The 10,863-nt window shown below is 39.4% G+C and overlaps 1 protein-coding gene across 1 annotated transcript; it reads left to right on the forward strand.

Moving 5' to 3' along the window:
• The first annotated feature begins 3,338 nt into the window (after positions 1–3,338).
• Positions 3,339–4,289, forward strand: LOC120859307 (olfactory receptor 2G3-like). Its single transcript, XM_040235455.1, has one exon. The coding sequence runs from the start codon at positions 3,339–3,341 to the stop codon at positions 4,287–4,289; it is 951 nt and encodes a 316-aa protein (XP_040091389.1).
• The last annotated feature ends 6,574 nt before the right edge of the window (positions 4,290–10,863 follow it).

Below are 10,863 nucleotides of genomic sequence, written 5' to 3' on the forward strand. Positions count from 1 at the left end.
AAGACATTCAAAGGAGGAGACTTGGAGTTAGCAAGCAGTTTCAGTACATTATAACTTTATGGAAACAGAGAGATTGATTTGGCCAGAACAAGTTCTAAATGATGGGACCTAATTCTGAAAGCAGAAAGGGAAACTGAAATTGACAGAGCCTTAAAGTCAATTTTACATTCTAAGAAATAGAAGTTGTATCTTGATAAATATCCCATTGTTGTATGATTCTGACAATCATGTACAGGAAGGTAATGACGAATACAAACCAAAAGATATGAGATCATCTAGAATGTGTTGCCATCTAGGATGATATGAATCAAAAACTCTTCTTAGAAAATTAAATGAAATAAGAATATATTGGTTAAAATGCATGAATGTAATCATCACATTCAAACTTGTATTTGGGTAGTTATGTTATCCAAATGATGAATACAATTGATAGAATACTGCAAAGCGAACAATTTTTTTTGTCAGGGAAAGTACTGAAGGTTTCCAATTATAGCAGAACTAAAGAGCTGCTTGATGAAAGTTAAAGAGGAGAGTGAAAAAGCTGGCTTAAACCTCAACATTCAGAAAACTAAGATCATGGCATCTGGTCACATCACTTCATGGCAAATAGATGGGGAAACAATGGAGACAGTGACAGACTTTTTTGGAGGGGGCTCCAAAATCACTGCAAATGGTGACTGTAGCCATGAAATTAAAAGATGCTTGCTCCTTGGAAGAAAAGTTATGACCAACCTAGACAGCATATTACAAAGCAGAGACATTACTTTACCAACAAAGACCCATCTAGTCAAAGGTATGGTTTTTCCAGTAGTCATGTACGGATGTGAGAGTTGGACTATAAAGAAAGCTGAGTGCCAAAAAATTGATGCTGTTGAACTGTGGTGTTGGAGAAGACTCTTGAGAGTCCTTTGGACTGCAAGCAGATCCGACCAGTCCATCCTAAGGAAATCAACCCTGTATATTCATTGGAAGGACTGATGCTGAAGCTGAAACTCCAATATTTTGGCCACCTGATGTGAAGAATCGATGCATTTGAAAAGACCCTGATGCTGGGAAAGACTGAAGGTAGAAGGAGAAGGGGACAACAAAGGATGAGATGGTTGGATGGCATCACTGACACAATGGACATGAGTTTGAGTAAGCTCTGGGAGTTGGTGATGGACAGGGAGGCTTGGCATGCTGCAGTCCATGGGATCGCAAACAGTCGGATATGACTGAGTGACTGAACTGAACTGAGGTATGTCCAAGCTGGATGAGTTAAGAAGGTGTGTGACAAATAATCAAAAGTAGAATTGAATCATGCTTGACATTCTTATCCATTCAGCTTTTTAAAAATCATCAATAGAGATATGTATATCTAGTATTTTCTCTACAAAAATTTTTCAGCTTTCATGCTTCTCTGTAGATGACATGCAATTTTTCAAGAAATAAACCTGTGACCCATTTTGACACTTCCTTCTCCCTTTCCACATCCAGAGTCTCAAGTTTGTCTAGACTTAGTCTGTAGAGTCTGTCTAAAACTATAAATCTTCCCTGCTACCACCAAGCCATCTGTTTCCTGAAGTATTGCAATAGCCTCCTAACCAGTTCCCTTGTTCATTCACTACTTGTCAACCCATTCTGCAATCTGAGGCCAGTTGTTTTTTAAACACAAACAACATGAGCACAAAAGAATGGATGCTTTTGAATTGCAGTGCTGCAGAAGACTCTTGAGAGTCCCTTGGACAGCAAGGAGATCAAACCCGTCAGTCCTAAGGGAAATCAACTTCAAATAGTCACTGGAATTACTGATGCTGAAGCTCCAATACTTTGGCCACCTGATGCAAAGAGCGAACTCATTGGAAAAGACTCTGATGCTGGGAAAGATTGAAGGCGAGAGGAGAAGGGGGTGACAGAGGATGAGATAGTTGGATGACATCACCAACTCAATGGACATGAGTTTGAGCAAGCTCCAGGAGATAGTGATGAACAGAAAAGCCTGGCATCCTGCAGTTCATGAGGTCGTAAAGAATCGGACATGACTTAGCAAATGAACAAAAACATGTCGGTTATTGACTCCCTCCTGACATTCATTACCCCTTGACCTGTTTATAAATCCCTCAAAGGCTAACCTTTAAGGTGCTTTGGATAAATACAAATCTCAAACACTTCTCTTGATTATTTTGTTTGCTTACTATTGCAGTCTAACCATAAGACACTTTGCCCATAATTTTCCTTATTCAGCGATATTTCTCAGATATTTCTCAGCTCCTCAATGCTTTTTAATGGTTTAAAGCCTCACCAAGCAACTTCGTCTGCTGAAAATAGTCCTTCCTTATCTTATCCACTAGTTAGCTCTTATTCGCTCTCTACTTCACTTGCCAAAAAAGGCTGTCATTTTTAAAATGTACTGCATCTTTATCTCCTTTCCAAAAATGGTGGGTTTTGTCTCTTATCATCAAATTCTTCAGCAGCGAGTCAGCAGTTACTATGAAATGAAAGTGTTATGAAGTTAGTGACATATCACAAAGGAATCAAACAGATTTGATATTCTGCTACTATATAATACAAAGTTATATAAAGAAAAATTCATAATTTTCCAAAAAGTTTTATGAAATAAATGGAATTTTTGAGAAGCATTGGGTCCTTTGATCAATATAAAAATAAAATATCTGATTAAAAACAAAATGTTTTTAATGAGGAGCTAAACATTTACTTGCAACTTACAACAATGCTTCTCTCTGAAGACTCTATAACACCATTTAATCTACCCATTTTTTTATTATGAAAAAATATTGAGAGATTACTATTTATATAGATAGTATCTAATAACTAATTAAAATTCTATGATGATTAGATTTTTCACCCTTAGCATGACTTTGAGAATTGCATGTGTTACTATAGAGTATGGAAATAATTATATAATTTTTTTCAAAAAATATTCTTATTGTTATTTTTATTATTGACAACTGATAGAATGTCTAAAAAGATGTTTTTTGATTGGATAACATCTCCTTATTTTCTTTAACTTACAAGCTTACAGGATGTTATTGGGGAATAAGATGGTGGATTTATAAGAAAAAATGAAACACTTTGGAGAACAGAGCAATAATTAATGATTAATCATTTCTTATATGGTCCACTTTATGTCATCATATGTTTAATAGTTTTCTGTAAGCTCTTGCACACTTTTAATTTCCTCCTAGAGACAAACGGTTCTCTCTTCCCCCAAATGGCACACCCCTCTTATCTCACCTTCAGGATCAGTTTCTCCCAACTGTATTTCTGATCTTAACTGTTTCTCACTATCTGACTTCTATATTTTCACATGCGTCTCTCTCCTTTTCAAGAGCAGGGTGATGACGACGATTAATGAGAGTTTGTCAGGGGATTTCATACTGGTGGGCTTCTCCGACCACCCGCAGCTTGAGAAGATCCTCTTTGCGGTTGTGTTAACCTCCTATCTCCTGACACTGGTTGGCAACACAGCAATCATCTTGATCTCTTCTCTGGATGCTATGCTCCACACACCCATGTATTATTTTCTTACCCATCTCTCCTTTGTTGACCTCTGCTTTACCACCAGCATTGCTCCCCAGCTGCTATGGAACCTCCATGGTCCATACAAGACCATCAGTCCTACAGGCTGTGCCATTCAACTCTACGTATCCCTGGCGCTGGGATCCACTGAAAGTGTTCTCTTAACTGTCATGGCGTTTGATCGCTATGCTGCTGTTTGTCGACCACTCCATTATGCCACGGTTATGCACTCACGACTTTGCCAGTCTCTGGTAGGAATGGCATGGTTGAGTGGAGTGGGCAACACCCTAATTCAGAGCACCGTCACCCTTCGGCTGCCCCGCTGTGGGAACCGCAGGATTTACCACTTCCTCTGTGAAGTGCCTGCCATGGTCAAGTTGGCCTGTGTAAACATTCATGCCAGCGAGGTCCAGCTCTTCATGGCTTCCTTGGTGTTTCTCTTCCTCCCTCTGACACTCATCTTGATCTCATATGCATGCATTGCTCAAGCAGTAATGAGGATCAGGTCAGCTCAAGCCTGGCGAAAAGCCCTTGGCACTTGTGGGTCCCACCTCTTGGTAGTAACTCTCTTCTATGGAACCATCATAGCTATCTATATCCAGCCCAACAGCTCTTATGCCCACAGTCAAGGAAAGTTCATAACCCTTTTCTATACTGTTGTAACTCCCACCCTTAACCCTCTCATTTACACTCTGAGAAACAAAGATGTAAAGGGGGCTTTAAAGAGGCTGGTACAGAAAGATAGAGCACAGCAGAGTGAGAAACTCTGATGAGGTAGAAGTACAGACATGGCCTGACTAAGGTTGAGGTGCTGAAGGAAAGTGTACCAGAAGGCATTATCTGGAGACAGCTTCACATATATGCTGCAAAACCAAACCTGCAAGACTTTCTAGAGAATGCATAAGCCTAAAATTGCTTTCTTTCATTTCCTTCGTTAAAGTACTACAGGATAAACTGTCTAAACAGACATCTTTGTTATCTGTCAGTCAATAAATTACAAGCATGAATTACTATTTCCAAAATCTCTGTGGCTAATTTTCTTCCCTCTGTGCCCTATTTTTTTAGGTAAGTCTTGGCTTTGTCTTATTAAATGAAATCACTCTATTGGTTGGTTCCTTTGTATAAATCCTGGAGAAGGAAATGGCAACCCACTCCAGTATTCTTGCCTGGAGAATCCCATGGATGGAGGATCCTGGTGGGCTACAGTCCACAGGTCGCAAAGAGTCGGACACGACTGAGTGCCTTCACTTTCACTTTCACTTTGTATAAATAAACAGTTTGATACTCACGAGCTACATGTTTTTAACCTAGTAGTTTTACTACTACTAAGGACTTCCTTGGTGGCTCAGATGGTAAAGCGTCTGTCTACAATGTGGGCGACCCGGGTTCAATCCCTGTGTTGGGAAGATCCCCTGGAGAAGGAAATGGCAATCCACTCCAGGACTATTGCCTGGAAAATCCCATGGACAGAGGAGCCTGGTATGATACAGCCCATGGGGTTGCAAAAAGTGGGACACGACTGAGCAACTTCACTTTCACTTTCACTTTCAAAGAGTAGCAGTAACTACTCTTTAGCAGCTTATTTCTGGTTGTCTGCTGCAGTATTGCCCGTCTGGATCCCACCCTTGGACCAGTAGAAACCTGTAGCTTGAAAATCCACCTTATCTGCACTGACTCTGCAACTCACCGTCCCTTGGCCATCCTGTTTAAGTCTGCTGTTTAATTTTTTTGTTTGTTTGTTTCTCACTCTTACAGTCTAATTTGAGTCATTGGCAGGTTAGCTTTTCCTGGATATTTTCATTGTCCATAGAAATTGTGTCCACACTGGTGCCAGGAATGTGGATTTTGAGTTTTCATTCTGCATTTAGATGATTAAATGATTTCTATCAAGTGACAGATTATACGATCCAGTCCTTGCCATGTGAAAAGTGACAGGGCATTTAAATCTAATTCATTTCATGTCATTTCATCAGTGAGTGTGTGTGTGTTTGAGGGTACCAGTATTTCTAGCAGTTGTATTTCCTGATATGGGAGATATAGGGTTGAGAGGTTTTTAGTCCTTTGTCTTTCAGACATTTGGAGGAATCCTCTCTGTGTGTTTTGTGTTTGCCCCAGCATGAGTGTTCCTATATCTTAACAGAACCTTCTTTCCTCCTCCCAACACTCACATTTTTAAAATATATATTAGTTGTCAGTTCAGTAATTGTCAGTGTCTGCAAAAACGGAGTTTGTACATCTTGATATGCCACCCTCTCTTACATGTATTTTTTTTTTAATTTTACTTTACAATACTGTATTGGTTTTGCCATACATCAATATGAATCTGTCACGGGTGTACATATGTTCCCAATCCTGAACGCCCCCTCCCACCTCCCTCCCCATATCATCTCTCTGGGTCATCCCAGTGCACCAGCCCCAAGCATCCTGTATCCTGCATCAAACCTAGACTGGCGATTCATTTCTTATATGATATTATACATGTTTCAATGCCATTCTCCCAAATCACCCCACCCTCTCACTCTCCCTCTCCCTCTCCCTCTCCCACAGAGTCCAGAAGACTGTTCTATACATCTGGGTCTCTTTTGCTGTCTCGCATACAGGGTATTTTTGGCTTTGTGTGTAATGTGCTCAGTTGTGTCTGATTCTTTGCAGCCCCATGGACTATAGCCCACCAGCTTCCTCTGCCCATGGAATTCTCCAGGCAAGAATACTGAAGTAGGTGCCATTTCCTACTACGGAGTTCTTCCTGACCTAGAATTGAACCTGGGTCTCCCGAGTCTCTTGCATTTGGGGCTTTAGTAAAATTTTATACTTAAAAGCCTTAAACTAAAAGGAAACTGAATCCCTAACTTCTCACATTTGAATTTCTTTGATTGGTTTGCCAAAACTTTCAAATGATTAGATTATTTGAAATCAGTGTTCTTTCAAGACTCTTTAAATAGGCTGAGTAGAGCAGAGACAAAAAAGTTATGCCGTTGCAAATCAGACAAAATGATTCAGTAAAATGAGAGTTTTCTACAGCAGTATCAATCAAGATTTAATATTCTCAAAACCATAAACAAGTTAGTCTTTTAATGGAAAACTAAGGGAAACCAATGCTGTTATTAAAGGACATGGATTCTGAGAAAAGAGAATGTCCTGTTAAATTCAAAAGGGAGTCATAATACTACTAAGATTTCTCACCAACGAGGCCTCTTGAGAGATCTAATGATATTTAATTATATGGCTTTATTTCTTTTTTCTTTACTATGTAGCAGTGCTCTGTTTCTACTTTAAATCACTTTCTACTACATTTACTTATCTAATATTTATGAACTGATAAAATTTTCAATTTTTATAACTATATTTTTAAGTAAACAAATCAGTATTTCTTTTCTTCATGAAGAGGGAGATAATTAATTAAAATATAATTTTTTTAAATGCCATGGTGTTATGGCTGATTTACAAAGATAAGCTGTGTGCTATATCAACCTAAAGCAAAAGAAACTTAGACTTCTATTATCATGTACCATTTTGCTTTAAATTATGGATTGACTTTTAGAAGATTTTTTTTCTCACATTGTAACTCCAAGTTAAAAAATATTTTCTGAATCTAATTAATGGTTTTTATTATTGGCTACATGATAAAATAAAACTGAATCAGGTTTCATTAGTTTTGAACAATTTTAAAGTCTTTAAATGTGATATGTAACTATGTATGGAGAACATATATATTATCATTACTTAAGTTTATTCTTTTGAAATGTTAGACTGCTTAATAATTTTGTCATTAAAAACTGCTCTATGTATTTCTCCTTGTAAGAATGTCAGCATGAATTTCTAGTTATACAATCTTGACATAAAGAAGAAAATACCAAACATGACTGTCAACTTGATTAATCACAAAAAGAAAATAAAAACACATGGAGCCATTTCCCAGATATGAAACTTGAACATTACACACTCTCCAAGGCCCCCTCATTCCTATTCCATTCATTAATTTTCTTACCCACATATAATCACTACCCAGTTCAGTTCAGTTCAGTCGCTCAGTCGTATCCTATTCTTTACAACCCCATGAATCGCACCAGGCCTCCCTGTCCATCACCATCTCCCGGAGTTCACCCAGACTCATGTCCATCGAGTCCATGATGCCATCCAGCCATCTCATCCTCAGTCGTCCCCTTCTCCTCCTGCCACCAATCCCTCCCAACATCAGAGTCTTTTCCAATGAGTCAACTCTTCGCATGAGGTGGCCAAAGTACTGGAGTTTCAGCTTTAGCATCATTCCTTCCAAAGAAATCCTGGGGTTGATCTCCTTCAGAATGGACTGGTTGGATCTCCTTGCAGTCCAAGGGACTCTCAAGAGTCTTCTCCAACACCACAGTTCAAAAGCATCAATTCTTCAGCGCTCAGCCTTCTTCACAGTCCAACCCTAACATCCATACATGACCACAGGTAAAACCATAGCCTTGACTAGACGGACCTTAGTCGGCAAAGTAATGTCTCTGCTTTTGAATATACTATCTAGGTTGGTCATAACTTTTCTTCCAAAGAGTAAGCGTCTTTTAATTTCATGGCTGCAGCCACCATCTGCAGTGACTTTGGAGCCCAAAAAAATAAAGTCTGACACTGTTTCACTGTTTCCCCATCTATTTCCCATGAAGTGATGGGACCGGATGCCATGATCTTCCTTTTCTGAATGTTGAGCTTTAAGCCAACTTTTTCGCTCTCCTCTTTAACTTTCATCAAGAGGCTTTTTAGCTCCTCTTCACTTTCTGCCATAAGGGTGGTGTCATCTGCATATCTGGGGTGATTGATATTTCTCCCAGCAATCTTGATTCCAGCTTGTGTTTCTTCCAGGCCAGCGTTTTTCATGATGTATTCTGCATAGAAGTTAAATAAGCAGGGTGATAATATACAGCCTGGACGTACTCCTTTCCCTATTTGGAACCAGTCTGTTGTTCCATGTCCAGTTCGAACTGTTGCTTCCTGACCTGCATACAGATTTCTCAAGAGGCAGGTTAGGTGGTCTGGTATTCCCATCTCTTTCAGAATTTTCCACAGTTTCTTGTGATCCACACAGTCAAGGCTTTGGCATAGTCAATAAAGCAGAAATAGATGTTTTTCTGGAACTCTCTTGCTTTTTCCATGATCCAGCGGATGTTGGCAATTTGATCTCTGGTTCCGGCGCACTAAGCGCAGGCAGCTGTGAGAGCCAGTCGGAGCACTAAGCCCACGTCCGAGTTCAGGGGCAGCGGCCTAGGGTGCCAGGCTGCGATGGCGCAGGAATGGCTGAGAGGAGCTACCCTGTGTCCGAGGTCAGGGGCAGCGGCCGGGAGGAGCTATCCCGCGTCCGAGGTCAGGGGTGGCCGGGAGAAGCCACCTTGCGCCCGAAGCCAGGGGCGGTGACGCTGAGGAGCCACCCCGAGCCCAAGGCCAGGGGCGGCAGCTGGGAGGAGCAACCGAGGAGGGGTGGATGCTCAGGTGCAGGAGGGCCTAGAGGAGCTATCCCACGTTGAAGGTCAGGAACGGCGGTGGTGGGGAGATACCCCTCATCCAAGGTAAGGAGCAGCGGCTGTGCTTTGCTGGAGCAGCCGTGAAGAGATACCCCACGCCCAAGGTAAGAGAAACCCAAGTAAGATGGTAGGTGTTGCAAGAGGCCATCAGAGGGCAGACACACTGAAACCATACTCACAGAAAACTAAATCTAATCACACTAGGACCACAGCCTTGTCTAACTCAATGAGACCAAGCCATGCCTGTGGGGCAACCCAAGATGGGCGGGTCACGGTGGAGAGGTCTGACAGAACGTGGTCCACTGGAGAAGGGAATGGCAAGCCTCTTCAGTATTCATGCCTTGAGAACCTCATGAACAGTATGAACAGTATGAAATCACTACCCAGATGTCTAAAAACAAAGTTTGTTTTACGTGTTTACGAACTTTGCATAGATTGAATAGTGCCATACATAATCTTTTCGTTTCACTTGTTTCTGAGATTCATCCAGAACATTGCATGTAGCAGTATTTTGCTTTCATTGCTGTATAGTATTCTATATTATGAATATAGTACACTTTATTGATCATTTAACTACTGAATATTTGATCATTTCTATTTGGTTTTATTATCAGTACTGCTTGTATGAATGTTTTATTTTAAATACTTTGATGGGTGTATCTAGTAATGGAATTTCTAAGTAATATGGAATGCACATGCTAAGCTTCAGTAGGTATACTGCCTAACAGTTTTCAGGTGGAGGAACCATTGTAGACTTCCACCAGCCATGTATGAGAATTCCTTCTGCTCACATTTTTAATAACACTTGGAAGTATTAGTCTGTCTTAGTTTAGGTATTCTGGGAATCTTATAGTAGTATTAAATTGTGAGTTTAAGTTGCATTTCCATGATGGCTAAAGTAGTTGAGCGTCTTTTTTGTATGTTGATTGGTCATATTTAAGAATCAACTTTTGTGAAGCACCTATTCAAGATTTTAGGACATTTTTATGTTAGATTAACTGCTTTTTCTCCTTCTGGATTTGTAGATATTTGTATTTTCTGGTCTAACTTTTGCTGTAGTAAGTTTTATAAACATATTATCCTGCACTATGGTTTGACATTTCACTTTCTTAATGCTATCTTGTGTTTAAAAAAGTTGCTAATGAAATCTGATTTATCAATGACTTCCTTATATTAGTGCTATTTATGCATTATATTTTTAAAAAACTTCTCTTTCCAACCCCCAAATCATAAACATATTCATTCATCAGTGTTATTTTCCAGATTGTTTGATGTTTGCCATTCACATTTATAGTCTCTAAAATCTATGTTTATATTCTCTAAAAATATTTGTGTGAGAGAAATGTCAATATTTATTTTTTATGAATATCCAATTGACAAAGCACTATTTAAAAATCACTGTTTCCTTTTTTTATTTATTCTAATTGGAGGTTAATTACTTTACAATATTGTATTGGTTTTGCCATACAGCAACATGAATCTGCCACAGGTATGCACGTGTTCCCCATCCTGAAACCCCCTCCCGCCTCCCTCCCCACACCATCTCTCTGGGTCTTCTCAAAAAAAAAAAAAAAAATCACTGTTTCCTCTCTTCTCTTCAGGATCAAATTTGTTACAAATCTAGTGTCTAAAATAATGTGGGTCTCTTTCTGGATTCTCCATTGTGTTTAATTATTTTCCTTGTCTATTCTTGTGCCCATAAGACATTTATTATTAATAATAAATCTTGATATCAAGATTCCCAAGCCTTAACACTTTGTTTGAAGGGGAAAATTATAGATCTATCTCTCTCTCATGAACATAATGAAAAATTCTAAGCAAATTATTAACATTTGAATCTAAAATA

The sequence above is a fragment of the Oryx dammah genome, unplaced genomic scaffold (assembly GCF_014754425.2).
Source record: "Oryx dammah isolate SB20612 unplaced genomic scaffold, SCBI_Odam_1.1 HiC_scaffold_508, whole genome shotgun sequence".
Taxonomy (NCBI): Eukaryota; Metazoa; Chordata; class Mammalia; order Artiodactyla; family Bovidae; genus Oryx; species Oryx dammah.